The sequence below is a fragment of a genome, unplaced genomic scaffold, assembly GCF_019419815.1.
Source record: "Pyrus x bretschneideri cultivar Hongxiangsu unplaced genomic scaffold, Pyrus_bretschneideri_v1 Contig63, whole genome shotgun sequence".
NCBI classification, from domain to species: Eukaryota; Viridiplantae; Streptophyta; class Magnoliopsida; order Rosales; family Rosaceae; genus Pyrus; species Pyrus x bretschneideri.
In genome coordinates this window covers 2141009-2168472 of record NW_025999802.1, presented here as the reverse complement: position 1 = coordinate 2168472, position 27464 = coordinate 2141009, and the positions used below count along the sequence as shown (strand labels likewise).

The 27464-nt window shown below is 38.7% G+C and overlaps 4 protein-coding genes across 7 annotated transcripts; all 4 read left to right on the top strand.

Annotated features, from left to right (window-relative positions):
* Positions 1-1178: 1178 nt before the first annotated feature.
* On the top strand, positions 1179-4266 carry LOC103942847 (F-box protein SKIP23). Of its 2 annotated transcripts, none has more exons than XM_009353047.3 (2): positions 1179-1284; positions 2627-4266. In XM_009353047.3, exon 2 carries the CDS (start codon positions 2641-2643, stop codon positions 3847-3849), a length of 1209 nt encoding a protein of 402 aa, XP_009351322.2. In that variant the 5' UTR covers positions 1179-1284; positions 2627-2640; the 3' UTR covers positions 3850-4266. The 2 variants fall into 2 exon arrangements, with proteins under 2 accessions (XP_009351322.2, XP_009351323.2); XM_009353048.3 differs by having other exon boundaries at positions 1257-1388.
* Positions 4267-6244: 1978 nt separating this feature from the next.
* On the top strand, positions 6245-9702 carry LOC103947098. 2 transcript variants are annotated; one of them, XM_048572887.1, is made up of 7 exons: positions 6245-6939; positions 7018-7229; positions 7693-7921; positions 8038-8123; positions 8200-8291; positions 8885-9122; positions 9179-9702. In XM_048572887.1, the coding sequence occupies exons 1-6, from the start codon at positions 6628-6630 to the stop codon at positions 9115-9117; spliced, it is 1164 nt and encodes a 387-aa protein (XP_048428844.1). In that variant the 5' UTR covers positions 6245-6627; the 3' UTR covers positions 9118-9122; positions 9179-9702. The 2 variants fall into 2 exon arrangements, with proteins under 2 accessions (XP_048428844.1, XP_009356230.2); XM_009357955.3 differs by having other exon boundaries at positions 8885-9702.
* A 1376-nt stretch (positions 9703-11078) lies between these two features.
* LOC103947097 lies at positions 11079-13414 on the top strand. The gene is made up of 3 exons (XM_009357953.3): positions 11079-11274; positions 11378-11583; positions 12770-13414. The coding sequence occupies exons 1-3, from the start codon at positions 11182-11184 to the stop codon at positions 13086-13088; spliced, it is 618 nt and encodes a 205-aa protein (XP_009356228.2). The 5' UTR covers positions 11079-11181; the 3' UTR covers positions 13089-13414.
* Positions 13415-19562: 6148 nt separating this feature from the next.
* On the top strand, positions 19563-27464 carry LOC103947095 (receptor protein kinase-like protein ZAR1). Of its 2 annotated transcripts, XM_048573118.1 has the most exons (4): positions 19563-19735; positions 19853-21253; positions 21411-22002; positions 27081-27464. In XM_048573118.1, the coding sequence occupies exons 2-4, from the start codon at positions 20029-20031 to the stop codon at positions 27160-27162; spliced, it is 1899 nt and encodes a 632-aa protein (XP_048429075.1). In that variant the 5' UTR covers positions 19563-19735; positions 19853-20028; the 3' UTR covers positions 27163-27464. The 2 variants fall into 2 exon arrangements, with proteins under 2 accessions (XP_048429075.1, XP_048429074.1); XM_048573117.1 differs by having other exon boundaries at positions 19563-21253.

Below are 27464 nucleotides of genomic sequence, written 5' to 3'. Positions count from 1 at the left end.
TAAATTTCATTGTGATTATTAAATAGTCAAATGGTTTTGGTTTAAATTAAAAATTTTCAATGATGATTTATGAATCGAGACTTACAAAATAAACAGTTCAGATCATTAAAATTCTATGTAAAATGAGTCCTACAACTAATTATTATTTTCCTCTTTCCCTTAAAGGACCCGCCCCATTCAAACCGGCCATTTGGAATAAAGAAGACAACTAAAAAGGCAATCAAAGATTCAAGGTTTGATGTTGTACCTCTTACTCTTGACGTGCCTGTGTTTCTTCAAAGGTCTGGTGTCCATGCATTTTGGCCCAACTTTTATCTCTGTCAAGGTCTAAAAATGGACCTTCGTCCAAGTGGGGAAGTGGAATTTTCTACTGAAAATAGACGCCAACTAGCAAGTGGAAATTGATGTTTTTGGAAACTCTAAGCTTACGGCAATGAACTTTGCCCCATATTTCAATTTGCACTTTGAATTTGGGGCTGGACACGACATGTTGTTATATAATTGGAGAATTTTTTTATTTTTTTTTCTTTTCAAATGTCCTTCTAGTTATACAATAACAAGTGGTGTTTTACTCCGTGTTCCAAATACATTAAAAAATCTCTTTGAACTTAGCCCCTTATTTTAATTTGCACTTTCAATTTTAAATTTACATTTTATACGTATTATACTAAATACGATAAAATTTGAGCTAAGTCACATCATACTACTAAGCGACACCTTAAACTTTCAATTTAGTTATTCTACATCGTGTCGTTTTGCCTATGTCTTAAATTACGAGTTATTTTCATATGTTCAACTGAAGAAAACTACAAAAAGTGTGATAACATTGACAATCGATGATAAATTAGCACGTTTTGAAAAGTAGAAGACCCAAAGCCAAATTGAAAGCAAAAGGTCAAAATGGAAGAAAGTCATAAATTCAAGAGTGCATATATTTAATTTCTCCCTAAATTTTTGACCAAATAAAAATATTCTCCCTAAATTATTTTTCTATTTTACCTTAAATAAAGAGAGTAAAATGGGCTTTTTCGTTGGTTTGAAAGTAAGCTGGGCCACCAACAAAAAACTGACAAGTAGACGGGCTAAGCTGGACTGATACATGACTCGTTTTAGAGACCCAAATTGGGCCTAACCCGACCCAGACAATATTTGATTCAACGAGGAATCAACCCTTACGCCACCGTTTTGATTGGAAGGAGACGAACCGGTGTTTTCCAATTTCTTCCAGAGACTTCTTTCAGCTGAAGCAGCTCCTCCGCTTGCTTGGTGGATCCTTCCGCTCCGGTGAGTTTCCGCTGAACGACTACCGTTTTATTCCTTTAAAAACCTGTGCATGCAACTTTCCTTCTGGTTTTATCCGTTCGTGTCCGACGCCTGGGCGTCGTTTGGTAAAGTGGATTCTCCCTTCTTTTTACTTGTCACACTTCAGTCATTATTTTCTTTCCTTTTTTGTTTTTGGTGAAATTTTGGTTCCTTTTCTCCGAAATTACTAGAGGCTAATGCATTTACTGGATGCCAGAAAACTATATGTATATATGTATATATCTGTGTGCTTTGAAGGAAGGAGGATATTTTGTGATTGTGAAAACTGGAATGATTTGGTGGGTTAGGAACTGATTAGGGAGTTAATATAGCTTTTAATTGTTGCATGCAAGAACTGGGTATTAAGTAAAATGCACTTAACACCTAAAAAGCCTCCAACTTTATTATAAGGGTTTTTGATCGGAGCACTTGTTTCTGTGATTGATCATGGATTCATGCCCTTTTTTGCAATTTTTTGAACTCATAGGAACGATTCTTTGTTGGTTAAAACGGCGAACGCAGTTTGATTGTAATGGCTATTTGCTTGTGGAATCGTAGTAAAAGATAATCTTCGTATTCGTGGGTTTAACTAAGAAATTGAGAATGTTGATAATATACGGTATCCTTCTTGCAGAGATCACTTATTGGGCTTGCATTCTCTTGGAGTTGAGACTTTTAACGATATTATGTCTAGGCAATCATTTGGTTATTGCAATTCAATTCAGGTTTTGATTGTTTGTGTGTCTCAGTGTCCGTGCTTTTATTTGTTTCGGCAATCATTTTATTTGTTTGCGTCAAGTGCTAGACTCCGAGGAACAATTACTGCCACTGTAGTCAAACATGGCATCCCAACTTTGGAGATTTACCTTTAAAGCTTTAAAGATTATCTAGAAAGTTTTTTCCAATTTGATTTTGAACTGATAAGATGGCATGTTACAAGGTAGTAAGGGAGTTATTTTACTTCACAAAATATATGATTTTTCTATCCACGACTGTTATACATCGAATTTGAATGTTATGTTTATTTCAAGGTGCTGCTACGTAAATGCTAGATGACAATCCTGTGTACTCCTGAGAATAAACAAAATATGGCATGCAGTTTATTATCCTTCTGCACTGATTGGGGATCATGTTCACCCCTTAAATTATGTCAATCTTTTTAGTTGTCTGATCATTTTGACTGTTGAATTAAGCTTATACTATTGACGTAAAAATTTTGTTTCCGTACTTGGCTTTTTTAAAGGAGTTTGTGTTTCATCAGATTATTGCTGTAATTATTACACTTTTTTGATGTTGTATTTGCACTATTATTTGCTATCTGTAGAGTCATAGAGCTGCATGATGGGTCGAAGGAGAAATAAAAGGCGGAAGAAGGAGAAGCTTATGAATGTGGATTGGGCAGAGCTGCCACAGAGTATACTTGAGATTATCTTTGAGCGACTGCCTCTGATTGATTGTATCTCTGTTAGTGATGTTTGCAGAGCTTGGAGCAATGTTATTGGACAGGAACTGTCTTGTTGGCAAAGGCGTGGTGTCCCGTGGCTCATGATGTGTGGCCAGAAAGACAGACATGTAAGGACTTGTCTTAGCATATTACAGAATCAAGATTGGGAGATGGTGCTTCATCAGGCTATTGGAAGATACTGTTGGGGATCATATCAAGATTGGTTGATTCTAGTGAAAGATGTCGATTGTTTCAACCTTGAGATTAGCTTGTTGAATCCATTCTCTGGGAAGAAAACTGATCTTCCGAAAACATGGAATTTTTATCACAAGATGGTTCTCTCAGCACTTCCCTCTGTTGAAAACTTTGTTTGCATGCTCGTCCATGGTCAACACCGGGAGCTTGCATTTTGGGTCCATGGAGCTCAATCATGGCTTAAACATAAGCTAGATGGTGAACCGTTTGAGGATGCTGTCTTCTCGGATGGAAGTTTCTATCTTCTAAGCAGTGATTATAACATTTCACAGATCAAGGTTACTGATGTGCTTGCTGCCATCAGAACAGATGATGATTGTGAGATAGAAACAGGTTGCCATGAAGTAAAAATGTCCGAGGAGCAGGAAGACGAGCAGGAAAGTTACACTGTGCTGAAGTACCTTGTGGAATCTTGTGGAGAGCTTCTCCTTGTTTGTAGGTTTTACAGCACCAAACCCAATGCTATTCTTGAAACACGCGATTTCAAAGTATATAAGCTGGATTTCAGCCAGATGGCATGGAAGAGGGTACATGATTTGGGGGATCAAGTACTATTTCTAGGAAAATGTTGTTCGCGATCTGTTTCTTCAGGTGAACTTGGTGTTCCAATGACAAACCGTATCTACTTCTCTAATGATCATGCTGCGCCGTGGTGGAATGAATGGGATTCTAGTCATCTTTATGGAATTCCAGCTCGTTTTGACCCAGACAGAAGGGATTGGGGTGTGTTCAAGCTTGGCGACGACAATCAAGAGAATTTTCGGTTCCGTGGCAATACAGACTGTTGGGCGCCTATTTGGTTCACTGCCCCCCAATGGTGGTGCTGTAGGAATCTGGCTCTTAGATGAAAGAAGTAACTTGTAAGTTAAAGCATAGCTGGGGCAGGCGTGCCATGAAATGCGTATTCTCTTTTGCTATTTTGTTAGTTTGCTAGCGTATCATACAAGTGAAGGAGCTCATTTTGTTCTAGTTAATGCACCATGTACTTACTACTGTACAAAGCGATGAACTTACGTGGAACTGAGACGCTAAGGTGGTGGTATCCCAAACCAAGCAGGCGATGTTGACATGTTGGCAAGTTGAAACACGTGGCGGTATGTGATAGGCTTGAGATACCACCATCTTGATGTCTCGGTTGCACGTAGGTTCCTCTTGGCTACAAGCTTTTATAATCTATATTATCATGTAATGAAAATCGTGAACAAGATCTATCCCTTCGTGTGTGGTCGGTGCTTGCAGTAATTATATATTAGAATTTTGGTCCAGTACAAATCTAGTCTGCTTTTACTTGCAATAATTATATTTTTCAAAGTTAATTTGGCATCAGAGTGCTGTACAATGGTAGCACCTACATTCAATACACCAAATGTTATATCACATTTGATGTATCGAGTCGTGTTTCTGTATTGCGAGACGATGTTGTTGACATGTTTTGTAGATGTGTTTTTGGCGAAACGCAATGAATGGATAACCTACCTTTTTCTAGAGGAAGATTATACAAATAATTAATTAATACAATTTGGTTAACATAACCAAGATAATAAGCGATTTTATTAATCAGGAAAAAAGACATGAATGTCTTGAGGAATTAAATCTTCATAAATATATAACAAGATTCGGAACATGTTGTAACAAATCGAAATGGCTAATTGAATAATTAGTCAAAGTACGTATTGGAATTATACCCACCTTTAATGTGATAAGATCCAACTGTGTTTTTGGAGGGCTTGACCGGTTGGTGGGTTTGGGAGGCTTATGGATATGTAAGGAGCAATTTTCGATCTCCGGTTAAGTCGAACAAGGTTGAAATTTTACATCACCAATTATATCTCACAATATTATAATATTGTGAAATTGTACATCATGTGACCATAAAAATTACTCATATGCAATGATGATGTGTTAAACATTATCTTTAAATTACATGATATGTTGAGAGATTTGATTGAAAGATTAATAGCAAGTTTGGACTATGAAGAAAGCTTGGACAACTATATTGACTATTTTTAAGAAATAGATTTGTTTACTTTCTTGTAAAAATATAAATGAAAAATTACACTTTCCAGAGGTGCATGATTATATTTGCATTGTTGAAAGAATTGGAAAGTCAAAATCTCAATATTCGCCGTGAGAACGAAAAACTTAAGTTAACGTTTTTATTAATATTATAAAATATTATACTAAAAATAAAAATAAAAATAAAACTAATAAAAAGTAGCATTTCCTTTTGCTTAAACCCTTTTGGAATTCCTGACTTTCCTTTGTTTTTATGGCGCTTGCATAAAAAGAAATTGAAAAAAGAAAACTAGCAAAAAGTTCAAATTTTTTTTAGTTTTAATAAAAAATGATAAATACAAATATATTAATTTTAAAAATATATAAAAATATAATTTTTCGTTAAAATTAAATAATAAATAGAATATTTCTTTGAAACTTCCGATCTTAAAAACTTGAAGACGATCAAGCACGGAAAGGCATCTTTCTTATCATATTTATCACGTGACCGACACTTGTCTCCTCTTGTGCACAACGAAAAAAAAAAATCAAAATTTATGTCTATCTACTTTTGGGAATTCTGAAGTGACATGACAGCACGAACAAGGAAAAAATAAAATATAAAAAAGATAACCTTCCAAAAGAGAAAATAAAAATAAAAATATTAGAACGTGGCAATTATTGCGCAAAAGTCCTAAAAGGCGCGTAATCTCACGCTTCCAAAAGGTCGTGGCTCTAAGTTGAGAATTAATAAATAAATAAAAAAGGTCTATTCGATTTTCTGAGAAAATCGGATGCGGATAAGAAGGAAAAAGACAGCTCACCTTATCAGAGCGAATCCCGCCATACACGTGTAGAACGTTTCTCTCCATCACACGTGTCAGCAGCTAGGTCCCTCACCTCAATCACTAATCCGTGTGGCCTCCATGCCACCAATCGCAACCCTGTTTAGTAATCTTTTCCATTTAGTCATTAGATGACGCTCAAATCATGGCCCATCGATACCCACACTCCCACACACACTCAAATTACCTTAATTGCTATCGCCTAAAAGCTTCACAGCCATATTCAACGTAAGATAAGATTGTAATTTTACAAATTGAGTGCCCCTATCGCATTAAGCCTTGGTAATTTGCTTTTTAATTATTTATATTTAAACAATAAAGATTTAAAAAATAATAAAAAAATAGTTTTGTTCTTCTCCTACCCCTACGCAGTACCCATCCATTTATTCAGAGCCTGCTTCACCATTTGCTTTCTTTCTTTCGCCTTCCTCCCATCGCTTCCCTTTCCCCTCTTATTTTACCGATTTGCCGCTCAAAACCTACCCAATATCATCATCTTCTTCTTTTTCCGCCAGATCCATTTCAGTCACAGCCTCCATTTTAGGGTTTTGCTGTTCCGGCTCGGCCCCCGCAACCCCTATCGTTTCCGCCGATCCGATTCCCCCAATTGTTCTCGATTAACCCTAATTTTGACAAACCCCAGAGGCGCCGATCCCCTAAATACCGCCGCCCAGTTGTTCTTGATTTGTTCCCATCCGTTGACTCTGTTTCAGAGTTTAAGACGCTCTGCGTGCAGTGGGGGACCGGATTCAGGGTAGAGCAAGTTTTGGATTCGCCGTTCACGTGATGTTGAGTACTGGATTGCCGTTCACGCGTGGCCGCGGAGAGGATCGATTTTACGACCCGGCGAGAGCTCGTAGGGCCCACCAGAACCAGAAGGCGGAGCAACTTCGCAGAGCTCAGAGCGACGTCACGCCCAGCCCATCTCCTTCCTTGAAGGGTAACCCCAACCGGGAGCCGGAGAACCGGACCGGGTCTGATGAGCCGCCCCAGCCCGTCGCCGTGCCTGCTTTTGAGCCCGTCGTGAAACCCTTGAGTAATCTCGATCGGTTCTTGCAGTCGATCTCTCCGTCCGTCCCGGCCCAGTGCCTTTCCAAGGTGTTTGCTTGAATATAATTTGTGCAACTTTTTGGGTTTTTTTGTTTGTTAATCTTGTAATTAATTGTTTGGTTGCAGAGGACGATGAGAGGATTGAGTACATGCGACGTGGAATATCAGCCATACTTCGTTCTGGGGGATTTATGGGAGTCCTTCAAGGAGTGGAGTGCTTATGGTGCAGGAGTGCCTCTGATTTTGAATGACAGTGACTCTGTGGTTCAGTACTACGTCCCTTACTTGTCCGGCATTCAAATATACGGCCACTCTGCGAAATTGGCAACGAAGACAGGGTATTACATTTTACTCCATACTTTTGACTTAATTAGATAATCATTTGTTTCGTAGAATAATTTCGATTTAGTTCTAGTTGATTTATAGTCACACGCATGCAGTGTTTGTATTTTCTTCATGGTAGTGAATAAGTGAGTACCCAAATTTTTGTCTGCTGGATAAGTGTACTGTTATATCTCTGCAAAATGTATTTTGTCCAGCATGTACTCAGAGGTAAATCCAAAACAGAATACGAGAATTTATTGTTGTTCTTGATGGTATGGCGCGTGCACTTATGGGAAACGGGTTTCATGGATTACTATGATTGTTTACTCCTTGCATCAGAATCTGTACTTTTTAACAGAATCATTGTTGACTGAATATTGCACATTTGCCTACTTTAGTTTACATATTTTCTTTTCATCAAAACTGGAATGAATTATTTCATTTGTTATTCAAAGTTTGATGTTCGTTTATTGATAGGCGACCAGATGAGGACAGTGATAGTGATTTCAGGGATTCTAGCAGTGACGGTAGCTGTGATTACGAAATTCCTCGTACGATAGAAAGATTATCTTTGAGAGACCCACATTTACCACCCCACGAAGACTGCTCCAGTGATGAGGGCGAATCTATAAATTCTCAAGGTTGCTTACTGTTTGAGTATTTTGAACGGGACCTTCCTTATTGCCGTGAGCCTTTAGCTGACAAGGTTATTATTTCATTTCTCTCTAATCTTGTTATTTTGTTTTGAACAAATAGTAATGTATCCGGGTATTTATGACTTCCCTCTTTTTGGGTTTTGTTCTGAACTTTCCCTTTCTACAGATACTAGATCTCGCGTTCCATTTTCCTGAGTTAAAGATACTAAGAAGCTGTGATCTACTGCCAACCAGCTGGATATCTGTTGCATGGTACTATAAATCTCTGTTTTTGTTTACTCTTTGTACACTGTCGTGTGACTAATTGGTTTTGGTGTGACCTTTTCAGGTATCCAATATATAGGATTCCAACAGGACCAACTTTAAAGGATCTTGATGCGTGCTTTCTAACGTACCATTCACTTTGTACACCTATGAGAGGTAATTCTTATTTCTGTTAGTTTTGCTTAGGGTGAAAGTTTGTTCCCTCCCTGACTTTTGGTCTGCATAATTGATACCTTTGGGATGGCACTCTATTTCAGTTTGGAGTTTTGATCTGATTTTATAGTTTTAATCATACATCATAATGTGAGATGCCACATTGTTTCGTTTGGTGCTTTGGTCTGATCATATATCTTTTATTCATAGAGCGTACTTAGATAAGGAAATATATATTTCTGCAACTACTTATGTAGTTGATTGATTTTCTTATAGATTGTGTCTTTTAATTTTAGCATTTACTGCATATGGGCATTTTGCACTGTTGATTAAAGAAAATTATTGTCAGTGCACCGCATATGCTGATATCTGCATAATGCCCAAGTTAATCTTGTCTTATCTCCCGTACATGCATGCATGTTCCATATCAAAATGGACATGCAATCTGGTAGACAGATATCGAGGATGACTTCATTACGTGTGAAGTATGACTAGATTTTAGCTGTGATAGTCGTTTGCTTTAGAATAATATATAAGATTTGTATCTATTCTGGGAGGTGTTTGATAATCTTGTCTCTTTGTTGATTATGTTTCAGGTGTACAAGATGACCGGGCTCCTGTATTGACACATCCAAGTGACATGGACAGTGTCCCTAAGATGTCGTTACCTGCTTTTGGCCTTGCATCATACAAATTCAGAGGTTCCTTGTGGACGCCGAGTGGTGGATGTGAACGCCAGTTAGCCAGCTCTCTTTTGCAGGCTGCTGACGACTTTCTAAGAAAGCATCAGGTCAATCACCCAGATTTTCTGTTTTTTAGCCGTAGATGATATCAAGATGATGCTAACTGTGATGCTACTACCACCGTTATAGAAGTGAAGCCTGTTTGCGCGGGTTACTTGTGAAAGTCTTTATTTTGTTTAACTCTTGGTGGCAAGTTGGTGTGCGGTGATTCTGTCGTGTGGTTTTCTGTTATTTACTACCGGAGAAAGAAAAGAAAAGGAAAACGAAAAAAGAAAGAAAAGGATGAAGGGTAACCCACAGAAGAAAAGTGAGCTTTTGGCATGAGATGAGAGAGGCTCAGTAAGAAGTGAATAGAAGGAAAATATAGTTAGATAATCTACAAAGGTCTAGCTCTAAATGGAAGTTACTGCTTTTGATGTAAGCAAGCTTTTATCTTGCTCGTTTCCGCTGTATTTTGTTGGTAGTAAGAAGAGTACGTCAAATATAAGAGAGAAGAACCAGGCTCTTTTTTGTGCCATGATATGATGTTAATTATTAGTATGTAATCCTATCTACAAGGGGATTTTGATGTAGAGATAATTGCCAGTGTTAGTTTTTTCTTCCCCATATCTGTATCTGAATCGCATCCGTTACATTGATATTTAACTGCATCAAATGATGTAATTGTGTTTAAGAGATTTGGTTAGTTGTTGCCTGATGATTAAGTAGACATTCTTATGAAATTCGGAAACCGTAACGCTTTAAGCGCGCTACCGCGGTTATCTGTCTGGTTTGTCATCTGTTTCTCTTGCTAAATGAAATCAAGTTTGGGCAGTTGGAACTTGGAAGAAGAGATTTTAAGCTCAGATTTGTAGGGCATACGTTTTTTTCATAAGAAATTGCAAGTGAGGAGAAGTTAATCAGCATCGTTATTAATCCGCAGGTCGTGAAACTTGGTCTCCAAATTGTATTCGCTTGATATCACACCAGTCATTTTTGTAAGAAAATGTTTTTCAAACTAATCTTTAGTAAAAATGCAAGTCCCTTTTGAAGAAGCAATTCAAGCGAATCCTGTAAGAACTACATAACTTGTTCTTCTTGTAAGGAAGTATGCAAGTGTTTTTGAAACGCTAAAATATTTATAAGCTTCTATCTTATTTGTGGGGTTTCACTAGTGGTGGGTTTCTTTAAAAAGGCACACAATTCTGGCCCATACCATATCTAACATACAGTAGAGGCCCAATATGGAATGGGCTGCTGTTTTTTAGTGTTAGCCCAATTGTTGAGATTAATTAGTCTTTGCTGGTTTAGTGATGTGGACAGTGTCCTGGGCAGCGGATCAATCAGCATCCAACCACCATCCATGATTTAAAAAGGGTGACCTGCTATTTCCGGTAAGACAACCGGGGAGGCTGGCAATCCGACAACCCCACCCGCGCTCTTGCAATCTGTCCACAATTATTATCTGGATACATGTTATAAAATGGTCCCACATCCACCACCACACTTGAAGACAAACTTTAGATGGCTCCTCTTCCTTTTTATTTTTTCCCTCTCTCAAATATAAAGAATCGAATAACCCAATTTAATTTCACACCGGAATGATGTGAAATACAAGTAAGTATAATAACTCAGCGTCACGTAACACCAATTCCTTCAAAAACATGTTGTTACATGTGTGAACAACGATCACACGTATTTCATGTCGTCAGATGTGTGTTATTTACATATTAGATTTAGTAATTTGCCTATGTAAATAAATGTGTCGAGAATGAATCGTATATAAATAAAGTAGTTGAGTTATTTCCTCTATGTAAAAAGGTTGAAAATTGAAATCTGAGTAATGCTAAGGATACTAAATCTAGTTATAATTTTGTAAACTAAATGACATAAAATTAATAATTAAATCTTATTTTTTATTAATAACATATCATTTAATTTTTGTAAATTTAATCTATATAAATTAATAGCGTTATTCAACTCGAAGTGTAGGAATCAAATCCAACGTAAGCTAAAAGGCAGCGACAAATTGCCGATTTTTCTTCACTCAAACCAAAAAATAAACAAAAGAAAAAGAAAGTTGCCCAAATTTCTTTACTTTTTCTTTCAAAAGCAGAGAGAGATTTCTCTGTACCAACCCCACACACTCCCACAGAGAGAGAGAAAAAACAATGGCAGTTTCGATACCCATAGTCGCCATCGTTACCTCCCTCCACCTCATCGCCTTCATCTTCGCCGTCGGCGCCGAACGACGCCGTAGCACGGTATCCACCCCCATCTCCCTCAGTCTGTCTGTTTGAAGTTTTAATTTTTATATTTAAGTCCTTCTTCAACCCCTAACTGTAACTGTTTGTGTCTGTGAATTAGGCGAAGATAGTGCCCGATGAGTACGACGAGCGTACCTACTGCGTGTACGGCACGGACGCCTCCACGGTGTACGGATTAGCGGCGTTTGGGCTGCTTGTCGTCAGCCAGACGGTGCTTAACGTCGTCACCAGGTGTCTCTGCTGCGGCAAAGGTCTAGTCACTGGCTCCTCCACCACTTGGACCGTCTTCTTCTTCGTCTTCTCCTGGTAATTTTTACCCATTTTTTCGCCTCTCTTTAATCATTTGAGTAAATAGTCACTCAACTTTATCTCAATTGAATAATGGTCACTCAATTAAAATTCATTATCGTTGATCTTTTAACTCATCAAAACGTCTAGCTATGATTCCTCGACTAAAAATTAACTACTATTGGTCTCTCAACTTTAATCCAACTGAATAAATAATTCCTTAACTTTAACCTAATTGAGGCAATAATCCCTTAATTTTAACCCAATTGTAGCAATGGTTTTTTTAAACTAACTCATTTTGATAAAATTCTTACGAAGTTGACGAAAACGATCATATCTATACGTTTTAATGAGTTGAGGAACTTCAATTGTAGCAATGGGTTTTTTTTTAAACTAACTCATTTTGATAAAATTCTGACGAAGTTGACGAAAATGACCATATCTACACGTTTTAATGAGTTGAGGAACTTCAATTGTAGCAATGATTTTTTTTAAATTAATTAATTTTGATAAAATTCTGATGAAGTTGACGAAAATGATTATATCTACACGTTTTAATAAGTTGAGGGACCCCAATTGTAGCAATAGTCATTCTAACATAACTTATTTTGACGTTAGAATTGACGAAAAATACTATAACTACACATTTTGATGAGTTGAAGAACCAATGGTAATAGATTTTTAGTTGATGGATCATTACTCCAATTTGACTAAAGTTGAGAGACCATTGCTACAATTTACTCTAATCATTTTTAATTTCTTAATCATGGTTTGATGATTTGATCAACGGTCTTAATCCTTCCACACTAGTTTGAAATAGTCAAAGTAGCTAATTCACTTGCTCATTTGGTTAGTATGGTGTTCCTTTGGATGATCTAACTGCTTGCTTGTGGTTGTGTGCTTAGGACTCCTTTGAAAAGGCTTTAAAATGGCTAAAAGCACTTTGATGAAAGTGCTTTTGGAACTAATTCTTAGTAAAAATGCAAGTGAATTTTCCTGAAGAAAGCACTTCAATTGCTATTGAAACCCAAAAACAATTTCACTAAAAACACTTTCAGTCATTTTAAAAGCACTTCCAAACGAGCCCATCCTTGAGTGAACGTTGTTCTCTACTCTCTAGCATTGTGTTTGTGTAAATGGCAATCCCATTTGCTTGGTTTTGCTAAAACCAAAATCTGAAGCTTCTGAACTGTGAATTAATCAGGACAACCTTTTTGGGAGCGGAGGCGTGCTTGTTGGCTGGGTCGGCAAAGAATGCATACCACACCAAGTACCGGGGAATCTTCAAAGTAGATGACTTGTCCTGTGCTACTCTGCGCAAGGGCGTGTTTGCCGCCGGCGCTGCTCTTACGCTGTTGTCACTGGCAGGATCAAGTCTTTACTACTGGGCACATTCCAAAGCTGATACTGGGGGATGGGAGAAGCACCGAAACGAAGGCCTTGACATGAGCAGTTCTAACTACGGGCAGCACGAGCAGCACGAGCAGCAGGAACAACAAACCAGTGGATTTCAGAAGGTGTAATTCTGCTGTTAGGTTCGTTCTTTGGGGGGTCGGTGATTGTGGTATGAGATTGAGAAGAAGATCATCAATTCCGCAGTTTTGGTGGCTTTTGTCGATCGAGGGGAAAGAAATGGTGGGAGCAAAATATGAAATGAGCTGGAGACTTGTATATGCTATGTCATCATATATATGTTAGAAGTGGAAGTATAAATTCCCCAATCATATATATTCCCCAACTTTTTTTGGTTGATTTTCCATTTTTCTTCACTTCAATCTTCTGAATTTGTGGTATGCGTATGTACGTTGTGTTTTGGTATATAAATATCTATATAGCACTGTTATAAAAATTCCCTCTTAGGCGTTGTGGCTGGTCACCGTCCCGATTAATCTATAAACGTTTGAAAATTAATATATAATGCCTAGACCCGCCTAGATAAGGTTCATGTCCGCTACACGATTAATGCATTTTAGAACCTTTGGTTCTTTGGATCAGGCAAGAGCACCCAATAAAAAATTGTAATCAGAGAAGCAACTCTAGGGGACTGTTGTTTTTGACAATCAGAAACCGAATTTCAATTGATAAACTAATCAATGACAAATATCTAACAACAGATCGATCAAATATGAATGATATAATTATCAAACATCGATCAAATACTAAAAAAATTTCATTCAAACAATTGGGATTTAAAAATTTATCATCTCTCTCTCTCTCTCGTGTGATATACTGTGAAAAGAAAATTAGAAGTTTCAAACTCGAGTACAAAAGCATGGATATGCTGTTTTGCCAACTAGTTTAATTCACATTTATCAATAGTGCTTTTTTTTTTTAATACATACAATATTATTTACATGAACGGAAGGAAAATGGGCTAAGCCTCAAAAAGAATTAGCTATAATAATTTGATATGAATTCTTTATTGACGAGAATCAAACATAAAACTTTTCACCTACAAATGAAGATGCAGTACTAAAAAGAATCAATAGTGCTATTCATATGGATTGAATTTTATACTTTTTTTTATCAACGAATCAGTGAATCAATCTGAATGCTTTCTTTAGCAACGGATCGATGAAGTTTCTGTTTTTTTTTTTTTAAGAAAATTAGATCAAGTTTCTTGAGCTCAATGAGCTGGATATTTATGCTGGAGTATGTAAAACTCCATCTTAAATCATCACAGTGGAAGTGGAATGATGTTCAAATAAAATAAATGTAGTAAAAAGCTTGATTAATATACCTTCAAGTTCAAGGCTTCTTGACAAACAACTTTAAAATTCATGATAAATCCATCTCCCACAAGCACAAACGCCACTACTATTAGCTATTAGCAGCTGATAATTAAGATGATAAATAAGAAAGTGGTAGCTGAGATTAAAGGCTAATCAGGCTTAATCAAAGAGATTAGCATGTGGAGAATGGACAACCACAAGCGTCGGCGACCTTCTTGGCGTTTGGGGAGTTGACAAGCCTCTGGAGGTTGGGGTTCTTCACAAACTGGCAGAGGCAAGGGCTCTGCTCCTTCAGGTTTTTGCAACACACGGCGGTGGGAGAGTTCGAGGACATGATTGCAGCGGCGCACGGGGGGGTAGCTCCATTGGGTTACAAGTCACCGCTGCCTCACCCACCTGGGTTCCCCCGACCACAACATCAAAAACTACAACATACAATATTCCAAGGTTGTAGTAGGACATTGATCTCATCATCTTCAAACTTGAGTTGAAGCAATGTAGTCAACTATATAAATGTTGGTGCAGTGCAGGCGCAGCTCGAGTTAGATCTCTTGGCTATTTATACAAGAGTGGCCAGGGACAGTGATTCGTACAATTAGTCGGAGATCTCCATAAAAGTTACCAAACATTAAATACAATACTCTTCTACTGCGTTTATCACCATAATTATTATTGTTGGATGAGTTTAATTTTTAGGATTTGTGTCTATTTATTGGACAAATTTCGAATTTAAACTTCTATGACGATGATAAATAAGATGGTAAACAATTATATTCCCATTGAAATAATATTATACTCCATTTTACATTGATCATAATCGACCTTCCCTAATTTTTTTTTTCCAAAGCAAATTCTTTTACTTTTACACTGGCGTTGTAATGATGATTAGCTCAACTCAACACCGAAAATCGTATATTTGCAATCTGTTCAGCAGAGGTACTAATTTCATTTGGTCAATGTTCAAAGAATTTTTTGGATCCAAAATGATGTCAAGAACTGAAGATTATAAGAATTTTTTTCAGTGTGCCGATGATACGTTTAGATACACAAAATGTCACAATACAATTAGTTAGAATTTTTTTTTTAAATTTTTTTAATCAATTATATTATTATACTTGAAATCTAGTACACAGCTCATCCCATGGACATCGTCTGATCATGTACATAAGAAGTAACATTTTATTAAGGCAATTAAAAGTTTAACTGAAAAGAAAGAGGCAGATTGATGTGAGGAGATATTTGATGTATTTAATCGCGTCGTCCAGCATTGAAGCTCGGTCTGCCTAAAATTTGAGAAGCAGCAGCGTTGATTCAGTAGTAGCCCTAAAAAGTTTAAACAAACGGTTCAAGGCACAGAAGAACAAAGGAAAATAATGTAGAAGATCATCAGTCAGTCTCAGCTAGCTTGCTCATCTTAATAAGTACCCTCTGGAGTCAACAGACTCAACAGTTTGATGTTAAAGATGATATACGCATGAGTCAGCAATCTGTTAGGTCTATTTAGATTAGTTTAATTTGGTGTGATTAGCTGTTTACAGGTTATGGTTAGTTACCCATCAATGCCAGATTCTTGAAGATTGATCATCTTAATTTATGCAAAATTAATTTCCACTAAACTATTTAGTATGTATAGCAAGAAAAGTATGTATACATATAGATACGAAAAAAGATATACGTGTATATATCTTATATAAAACAAGGGAGAGTTGGAGACCACTAAGTCTTCCTTAATCTCTAGGCCTTCCCTTTCTTGCTATTCTCATTTTTTTTTTGAAGAAAGCCGGCATCCCAGAGTTCGACCGGTTGACGGTATAATGTGTCCGTCTCTCTGCATCCGAGTTCGATCTCCATCAAACTTCGCGGTCCATAATTTCACTAAAACTTCGGATGCTTCTACACTTTGGGTTGACCATATTTTTAATTTAGCCATTTTAACGTGCGTCTGTATATACACACACGCACACCACTCCAACGTGGAGAAGGGTAATGGACCACCAATCACTATGTATGAGAGCAATTGGAAAGAAATAAAACACCCTTTCGATAAAATTAGACTACTAGTCAGTTCGTCAGCTTATCAGCCATTTCTAAGAGAGAAGGTAGGAGCTTGCAATTTATCAAGTCATATGGCGATGGACTGGAAAGAGCTCGGAGGTGGAGGGAGTGGTTTAAGCGGCGGCAGTGCAGCAGTTTTTGTGATGTTGTGGGCAGCCCTAGCCACCTTTGTTGTTATCTCAGCCATCATCTTCTCCTGTGCAGATGGCGTGCCCAAAGACAAAGCCGCCACCACCGGTCACGATACTTACGGTTCTAATTGCGCCGCTGCAAGTGCCGGCTGCGGTGCTTGATCAGCAACCGCCACCCGGCACACGACTGAAACTCAGCTTCCAAGAACCACACTTATGGCCGCTGAGACAGCAGCAGAATACAAGTTAGAAACAAACAAATTGGCCGGGGGAGTAGGAAAGAGTAAATTTTTATTGGATTTTTACTTTTTATTACTTGGTTTTGATTGAATTGTTTGTTTCGAAGATAAAATAAGTTGCCCTTGTATTAGTCTTACAGATGAATTTGATTACCATGATCATATTTTTTTTTCCGAATGCAAGTAGTTGTCTTATCTAGGCTCTTTGATTCCAGTGGCTGACATGTTGCCATGAGCTAGCGATCCATCAAACTCACCAGATGCCTCAAAACCACGAGAACAAATTACACGCAACATGACGATGATATTTTTAACCAATCACATAACGCTACGTGGAAAGGCATAAACACACGAAACCGCATGATAGGTATAAAATACTGTCACTTTGACCGCGTCCCTCCCATGTTTGCTTTCCATCTACAAATTTCACCTTGAAAACGTCATCTACATTACGGCCACCCACACGAAAAGTGGACCCTGTTTTCTTGCATCCAGCAAGTATCTCCAGCATCTTCTTCTGGTCCCCGTCATGGTACTTCAGGTGGACCCTGTTTTCTTGCACCCAAAACGGTGTCGTTCTTTTCTGAATTCTCTATTTGCATTCAAGCCCTCCAAAAATAAATTATTTACTCTCCAGTCTCTGTAAAGTGGGGAGCTTTATAGAGTGGGCCTCACCGCTGACAAACGGCTATTCTCTAGACTCCCTCTCAGTAGCCTCAAGTGTTCACATGTCAATTTATCGCCATCTTCTATATCATTTTATCGCGATATTTTCGACTGTCTCTTTTTTCATTCAATGCCACGTCAGCAAGAGACTTATGGCCATATTTCCAATGACTTTAAGAAGGTCATCATCGGAGCAGATAGTGACCAGTGAGTCAGTGACCGTAATCATATTTTGTCCCCATTAACGGTTTGAAACCTGCGTGGAACAATCATCACTCTAAAATGCACTTGTTGGGGCTGCGCCTCTCTTCGCTTCATACTAAAATGTCAGTGTGTTTGTGAGGAAATATTTAGTATGATAGACTGACCACCTCGTGTTTATGAGAAAATTTAGTGTTCGATTGACGGCTGAAGTGTTTGAACTGTAAAATTTAGGCGTTTTGTAGTTTGATATTATTTATACTCACCGGTGATTCCACTTATATGAAAAACGTTACATGTGATTGTTTGTACATAATAATTCATTCATGTATAAGACACTTCTCACTAGTGTGAAACCAATATCAATGTGAGTGTGGAACCATTGTAGGGTTGAAACGAACCTTAGCATCGAAAACCGTGTTTTATTTATAAGAGATGCTTTACGAATGGCCATATTTTATAGATTGTCATAAACGGCTAGATCAAATGTTTTAATTAAAGAACGTAAGTTTAATAATCCTACTCCTACTACTACTTATTAGCAAATGGTTGATTACTATATTTTAATTAAAACTTTTCTCCTCAAATCAATATAGTTTGGATTCTAAACAGTACTCTATTTTCTTAATATAAATTGAGAAATGCTAACGAGATTCTTTTAAAAATAGACTATTCATAAACAATTTGTTACTTCACAGTTTAAAGTTAATTCATATGTCAATTTTATAAAACATTGTGCAAAACACTAAGGGTGCGTTTGTTGCACCATATTGTCTCGGACTAGACTAGCTGCAGAGATTAAGCTGGACTAGCTTAGACTAGACTAAACTGGACTATCTTAGTGAAACGTTTGGTGCAGTGTTGGATTAAGAAGCAGAATAATGAAGAAAACAAAAACCGATGATATATAACAAAATATTAACGTTATTTGCTTCAATCCAACAAAAAGTAGCAGATCCGCAATAAAAAAAAAAATCGAGGAACAAAGCTAAACATAAGCAATTCTTGGAAACGAAATTGAGAAAACAAAGAAACAATTCCAGAAAATATAACAGTTGACTCTGAGCCACTTATCCTTTACATTCCCAATTCTTGTCTTGCCTTGGGAGTGCAAGGAAGAAATAGAGGTTCTCTGCCTTTCATTGCAATCCCCATTTTTGGCTACAAATCCCTACATACCAATTCACTCCAAGTTTCAAATTTTAATCTAAAAATTAACGAAACTTCATCCAATTAACAAAATCCAGAATCCCCATTTATGGCTATGGATTTCTACATAGCCAGGGGAAATTGCAAATAACCCATAATCCACTCCAAGTTTCATATTTTAATCCCATAAATTAACAAAATTTCATCCAAATTAACAAAATCCAAAATCCAAAATAACTAGAACCCATAACCCAATTCGAAAAACAAGTAATTAGACACAAAAATAAAGACGATGATCAAGTTAAGGGATGAGAGAGAGACGAACAAGAAAGTGAACAATGGACGCATGGGCGATGACGACGTTGGGCCGTCTAGGGGTTTTCTTTGCGTTCTCAAATGAGAAGTTGAGCCGAACGAGGATGCATCGAGCAGGAAGAGGACCAAGATGAGTAGTATAGGGACGCAATCAAGCAAGATGAGGATGCGAGCAACGGTATTAGTAGTTCGCTGATTTTCGGAATGTCTTACAAAGACCGTTTAGCGATGGATTTAGTCGGGGCAAGTCCATCCTTATCCCATTAAAATTAGTCTCTTCAACTAACAAACAACAGACTACACTAATCTTTAATCTAGTTTAGTCTAATGAGAACTAATGAGGCCAAACAAACATCCTTAAGGTTAGGTAAAGTCATGAGTGTCATAAAAATAATCAACGCAATGTTTCTTGAACAAAAGCACGATGATTGGTGTCCAACAAAATATCGCGATAAGTTGAATTTAAGGGATTTGAGTGACAGTATCGTGTGGATTCCCACGCCAACCTACTCTTTTGCCATTTTCTTTTGGGTTCTCTATAGTCCCAAGGTCCGTGCTTGCTGAGCCTCTACCATTCTCCATCACTGTCAAGGCTTTCACACTTCCTTTCACTCCACTTCCATTGTCTCTCTCTGCTTTCTCCAAAACCCTTCACTTGGTTTCGGCTGCAGAGAAAGTAAAGGTAATCCCCTTGAACTTTGACTCTGCAATTTTCTGCTGGAAATGTTTTATAATTTAGTTTTGGTATTTCTGCTGCTCTGCAACTCTCATTGCCTGGTGGATTCTTTGAACGACGAAGGCTATGCCCTTTTGTCGTTCAAGCATTCCATTGCAGAAGACCCAGAAGGGTCTCTAAGCAACTGGAACTCCTCTGATTCCAACCCCTGCACATGGAATGGGATTACATGCAAGGACCAAAGGGTTGTCTCTCTCAGCATTCCAAAGAAGAAACTTTCTGGGTCTGTTCCTTCCGCCATGGGAGCCCTCTCCGAGCTCCGCCATGTCAATTTAAGGAACAATATGTTGTACGGAAGCTTGCCCCTTGACCTTTTCCAAGCTCTGGGGCTCCAAAGTTTGGTGCTTTATGGAAATTCCTTATCTGGGTCTGTCCCAAATGTAATTGGTAAGCTCAAATACCTTCAATCCCTAGATTTATCAGAAAATTTGTTTAATGGGTCGTTGCCCTCGTCGATTATACAATGCAAGAGGCTCAGAACCATCGATCTTAGTCAGAATAATTTCACTGGCTTTCTACCAGAAGGGTTTGGAAGTGGTTTTGTTTCTCTGGAAAAACTTGATCTTTCTTTCAATAAGTTCAGTGGCTCGATTCCTAGTGATATGGGAAATCTGTCTAGCTTGCAAGGCACTGTTGATTTGTCTCATAATCTGTTTTCGGGTGCAATCCCGGCAAGCCTTGGAAATCTTCCTGAGAAGGTTTACATTGATCTTACTTACAACAATTTGAGTGGTCCGATACCGCAAAATGGTGCTCTGATGAACAGAGGACCAACTGCTTTTATTGGGAATCCTAATCTTTGTGGCCCTCCATTGAAGAACCCGTGTTCTTCTGAAGTTTCCGGTGCTAGTCCACCATCCTCAATTCCGTATCTGCCAGATAACTCCCCCCCTCAGGATTCTGATTATAATGCTGGAAAGAGTGGGAAAGCTAGAGGGTTGAGTAAAAGAGCTGTCATTGCAATTATAGTGAGTGATGTAATTGGCATTTGCCTTGTTGGGCTGCTTTTCTCATATTGTTATTCGAGGTTTTGGGTTCGTAGTAAGGTTAAGGATGAAAATGGTTATGACAAGGGAGGTAAGCGAAGGAAAGAGTGCTTGTGCTTCAGGAAAGATGAATCGGAGACTTTATCGGAGAATATGGAGCACTATGATCTAGTGGCATTGGATACACAAGTGGCATTTGATCTGGACGAGCTTCTTAAGGCGTCTGCTTTTGTTCTTGGAAAAAGTGGAATTGGAATTGTTTACAAAGTTGTGCTTGAAGAAGGAATCACGGTAGCAGTGAGAAGATTGGGCGAAGGGGGCTCCCAGAGATTCAAGGAATTTCAGACGGAAGTCGAAGCAATTGGAAAGCTAAGGCATCCTAATGTCGTTACTCTGAGGGCTTATTACTGGTCTGTTGATGAAAAGCTGCTCATATATGACTATATTCCTAATGGCAGCCTTGCCACCGCCATTCACGGTGAGCTTACCATTTTTCCTTGTCTATTTTGGTTACTCATACTCTTGTTAGTGGTTTTTATATTCTCTTGCTAATGGTAGGTGTATTTACTCAGATTTGCGAATAAAATTATAAATGTGGTGTTTTTGTTGATTTGATTGTTTTGTTCTGTCATTAGGAAAGCCAGGAGTGGTATCATTCACACCGCTATCATGGTCTGTTCGGTTGAATATCATGAAAGGAATTGCAAAAGGCTTGGTCTATCTTCATGAGTTTAGCCCCAAGAAATATGTCCATGGAGATTTGAAGCCAAATAACATACTGCTTGGACAGAACATGGAACCCCACATTTCTGATTTCGGACTTGGACGCCTTGCAAATATCGCTGGAGGGTCACCGACACTGCAATCCAACCGAATCCCCACAGAAATATCACAAGAAAGGCAACAAACGAGTGCAGTGCCAACTGAAGCTTCTCTGGTTAGTTCGTCCGGCAATTTGGGATCTTGTTATCAGGCCCCAGAAGCTCTGAAAATGGTGAAACCATCACAGAAGTCGGATGTGTATTCGTACGGGGTAATCTTACTCGAAATGATTACCGGAAGATTGCCAATAGTCCAAGTGGGTTCCTCAGAAATGGCCCTGGTTCATTGGATTCAGCTCAACATTGAAGAGAAGAAGCCTCTTTTAGATGTTTTAGATCCAAATTTGATGCAAGATGTGGATAAGGAAGAAGAGATTATCGCGGTTCTGAAGATCGCAATGGCTTGCGTTCTATTGAAAGTTCTCTGGGTATATTGTATATTATCTGTGAAATAGGGTGTGTGTCAACCCTAGTAGTGCTTTATCTAGTTGTATAAATGTCTTATCTTGTTGGCAGCTCCTTAATTCAAGGAGCTTAATTATGTATAAGTGTCTTATCTTGTTGGCAGCTGGTTGACAGCTTGTTGGCAGCTCCTTAATTCAAGGAGCTTAATTATTTTTTCCTAGGCCGACTTCTAGGTTAGAGTCTTGAGTGTTGAGTGTTGTTTGCAACTCACTCAAACTCCTCTATATATTTGTATCATGTTTCTGTTCCTAGCAAGACAACAAAATACAAAAACTTCAAAAGTTAACATGGTATCAGAGCAGGCATCCCTCTGAAGCCTGTCTTTGAATATCTTACGTTGTGATTTTTCTTCAACTATGGCTGATAAGCATTCGGAGGAAGAGAGCATCATTGCTTCTCCTTCCACTCACATCTCTGAAATGGATATCAATCCAAATCAACGACTCAGTTCAGTGTTACTGAATGAGTTCAATTATTTACCGTGGGCAAGAGCGGTTAGTCTCGCACTAGGTGGAAGATCCAAACTGGGTTTCATCGATGGCAGTTTTCCTGCTCCTAGAGTCACTTCTCCTGAATATGGAGGGTGGCTTTGCAAAGATCAGCTGGTCATGTCATGGCTGCTTAATTCCATGGAAAGGAAGATTGCTGAGATCTTCAGCTATTCTGAGTCGTCACTCACTCTCTGGACAACAGTGAAGGAGATGTATGGTAATCAAAATAATTCTGCCCGCATTTTTCAACTCAAGAAGGATATCTCCAGCGTTCAACAAGAAGGTAAAACCTTTGTTCAACATCTTGGCTCTCTAAGAAGCATGTGGAATGAGCTGGATGTCTATAGACCTCACACCACTGATCCCACGGTGCTTCTTAAAAGAACTGAAGAAGATAAGATATTCCAATTGCTGTCTAGTCTGAGCTCAGACTATGAGGATTTGAGAAGCCATATCCTCATGAATCCTGAGCTACCATCCTTCACTAGCATTTGTGCAACCATCCAACGTGAGGAAATAAGAAGAAAAGTCATGAACAATGGTACAAAAACCATTGTGACTGAAGCTAGGGCGTATCTGACAAATGAAAAAAGATACAAAGGAAAAAACCCCCATCTAAAGTGCCTACACTGTGACAACATCGGGCATGTGAGAGATAAGTGCTGGATTCTCCATCCAGAACTTAAGCCAGATTTCATGAAGGACAAAACCACGCAGAAGACAAGTCGAGCACATCCTCGTGCCAACACCTCATCATCTTCATCTTTCAACAGTTCTGATCCATACAAACAGTTCACTGCAAATCCTGCTACTCTTATAAATGAGTTCGCAGCCTATCTCCATCAAAAGAAGGGTAGGGAAGATCGTGCTGCTGAACATGAAGATGAAAGTACCTCGGCATTGCTTGGCAAGTTTGCTGGTTTCCTGGCTGATGCTGATCGCTTACCTCAACAAGGCATGAAAGGTATCATGAATGCTTTCAAAACTGCTCTTAAAATGAATGAGTTGCATGATTTTTGGGTTGTAGATTCAGGTGCCACAGATCACATGACTAATCAAGTGTCAAAATTACATAAATTCGAGAAACTTCATAAACCATCACATGTGTCTGTAGCTAATGGTGAAGGTGCTAGGATTGTAGGCAAGGGAAAAATTCACTTGATATCTGATCAAATAGAGTCCATGGCCTTATACGTGCCTTCGTTTCCATTCCAACTTCTCTCAGTAGGAAAAATCACAAATTCCTTAAACTGCTTAGCCATTTTTTCACCAGAAAATGTCATTTTTCAGGATCTTGTCACCAAGAGGAAGATTGGTGAGGGATTTTACCTAGATGGTCTCTATTACATCTCGAAAAGCTCTCCCAGTGGATTACAAGCAAAGTCTATACCCGTACATGTCTCCATTCAAGACCAGTTTTTGTGGCACCAGCGATTAGCACACCCATCTCAACATGTTTTGTCCACATTGTTTCCAGATTTAGACAAAGAACAAATTCATTGTGAAACTTGCCACATGTCAAAGGCAACAAAGCTACCCCTTCGTTCATCTTTGTCTAGAGTTTTTCATCTTTTTGAACTTGTACACTCGGATGTATGGGGACCAACTAGTGAGTCTTTTGATGGTTACAAATATTTCATAACCTTTGTTGATGACTATTCAAGAGCAACTTGGTTATATTTGTTAAAATCAAAGAGTGAAGTGATGGAAGTGTTTAAAGACTTTCATAGTCTTGTTAAAAATCATTTTTCCTCTCAAATCAAAACTCTAAGGTCTGATAATGGCACCGAATACATGTCCCAAGTCATGACTCAATATTTGAGCAACAATGGCATCATGCATCAAACTAGTTGTGTTGGCACACCTCAACAAAATGGTATTGCCGAGAGAAAAAATCGAGATCTCCTTGAAAAAACTAGGTCATTGATGTTTCAAATGAATGTACCTAAACGTTTTTGGTCTCAAAGTGTTATGGCAGCCACTTACCTGATCAACAGGTTACCTAGCAGGGTTTTGGGGTTCAAATCACCAATGGAAATTGTAAAGAACAGGAAAATAGACCTGTCACACCTTAAAGTCTTTGGATGCATTTGTTTTGTCCATGTTCAGTCCTTGCATCGAGACAAACTTGACCCGAGAGCAACCAAATGCATTTTCCTTGGTTACTCATCCACACAAAAGGGATACAAATGTTACAATCCACAACTTAAGAGGTTAATTGTTTCCAAGGATGTCAGATTTCATGAAACTAACCCTTATTACAGCCAAGCTCTGGATAGTTCAAGTGAGGGGGAGAATTACTTGGATTTGTTTCCATTGCCAAGAACTGAAATCCTTGTCACTGAAGTACCTGATGCAATGGGGCCTGTTCATCACACAAATATCCCTACTGAAAATGACAACCAAGCCTCAAGTAATGATACCAACAATTCTGAATCAATCCACAGTATTGCTCCTGAGGAATCATCCTACGAGTTGCAATCAACTGCACCTCGACGCAATCCTACTCGTGAAAGACATCCTTCAGCAAGACTGCAAGACTTTGTCACTTACAAACCAAGACATCCACTGTCCCACTACGTATCCTATCACAAAATGTCTCCTAAACACACTGCTTTCCTGTGTAGTATATCTGAGCATGATGAGCCTCAGTCATTCCAAGAAGCAAATCAATCACCAGTTTGGCAGCAAGCCATGCAAGATGAACTGCATGCCCTTGATCAACACAAAACCTGGAGCATTGAGACACTGCCTAAGGGAAAGAAGACAGTAGGTTGCAGGTGGATATACAAGGTTAAATTCAACTCAGATGGATCCATAGAAAGACACAAGGCAAGATTAGTGGCTCGTGGCTTTACTCAAACCTTTGATGTGGACTACAAAGAAACATTCGCCCCTGTTGCAAAGATGAACTCTGTAAGAGTACTCCTTTCAGTTGCTGTTAACAAAGGATGGCCTATGTTTCAAATGGACGTAAAGAACGCCTTCTTACATGGTGAGCTTGAAGAAGAAGTCTTCATGAGGTTACCCCCAGGCCATCCTCAAAGTCATGAACCTGATCTTGTGTGCAGATTGCACAAATCAATTTATGGTCTTAAACAGTCACCAAGAGCTTGGTATGCCAAGCTAAGTTCAGTCCTCACAACGGTTGGTTTTAAAAGAAGCAATGCAGACTCTTCATTGTTCGTACGCACGGGCACTGCTGGGAAACTGGTCGTTCTTGTCTATGTCGATGATTTAATCATCACAGGAGACAACATGGATGAAATAACTAAGCTCAAGCATTCACTGCAACAACGTTTTGCCATCAAAGATCTTGGCATACTTAGATATTTTCTTGGCATCGAAATGGCTACCTCTCCCAAGGGTTTCTTTCTCAGCCAACGGAAATATGTTCTGGACCTTCTCAAGGAAGCAAACATGAGTGATGCTAAACCTGTCAATACACCTCTTGACACGAAACTCAAACTTAGCTTGGAAGGGCAACCACTGCCAAACATCAGCTATTATCAGCGTCTTGTTGGTAAGCTGATTTACTTGACTATTACAAGGCCTGACATAGCCTATTCAGTAAGCATTGCTAGCCAATTTATGCACTCTCCCACCATGGAGCATTTTAATCTTGTCAAGAGACTACTTCGGTACCTCAAAGGTTCAATAGGTCGTGGCATCATCATGAAGAAGAATGAGAGCACTGAGATCACAGGTTATTGTGATGCTGATTGGGCTGGCAACTCTATTGATCGTAAGTCTACAACGGGGTATTGCACATTTGTGGGAGGCAATCTTGTTACCTGGAAAAGTAAAAAGCAAGCCGTAGTTGCTCGATCCAGCACTGAGGCTGAATATCGCGCCATGGCATCTACTGCCTGTGAACTAATATGGCTAAAAGGTTTGCTGTGCGACTTAGGTGTCTCTACTACTCAGTCCATGTCTCTTTTCTGTGATAACCAAGCGGCAATGCACATTGCGTCCAACCCCGTCTTCCACGAGAGAACCAAGCACATCGAAGTTGATTGTCACTATGTCCGTGCACAAGTACAATCACAGGTCATCAAAACTCATTTTGTCAAGAGCTACGATCAACTCGCAGACCTATTCACTAAACCTTTAGCATCACCTCAGTTTCAGCGGCTTCTCGGCAAGCTTGGATCCATCAACCTCTTGGATCCAGCTTGAGGGGGAGTATTGAAAGTTCTCTGGGTATATTGTATATTATCTGTGAAATAGGGTGTGTGTCAACCCTAGTAGTGCTTTATCTAGTTGTATAAATGTCTTATCTTGTTGGCAGCTCCTTAATTCAAGGAGCTTAATTATGTATAAGTGTCTTATCTTGTTGGCAGCTGGTTGACAGCTTGTTGGCAGCTCCTTAATTCAAGGAGCTTAATTATTTTTTCCTAGGCCGACTTCTAGGTTAGAGTCTTGAGTGTTGAGTGTTGTTTGCAACTCACTCAAACTCCTCTATATATTTGTATCATGTTTCTGTTCCTAGCAAGACAACAAAATACAAAAACTTCAAAAGTTAACACGTTCACAGCAGCCCTGAAAGGAGACCGATAATGAGGCACATATCCGATGCTTTAGACAGGTTGGCCACGTCTGCTGTCTGAGATATGATAGGCGGCAAATTCAATCCACTTGTGAAGCTTGATGTTTGAGTTAGTTCAATCTTAGTGATCGTGCATTTGTGTATTTAGCGTAGGCGTTTCGACAGTAAGATTTCTGATTTTCCTACTGTCATTTGATAGAGCTAGGTTGAGGTAGAACCGCTGAAAGAGCATTGTTAACCGTGCATGAATTGGCCCTTAACTAGTATATTTGTGAACGCTGATGTCTTCATGCTCTTATTTCAGACCTTTTTGTATCTTCTTGTTCTTGTAGGTTAATGAAGTTGCTGATTTGTTTCTTGTTC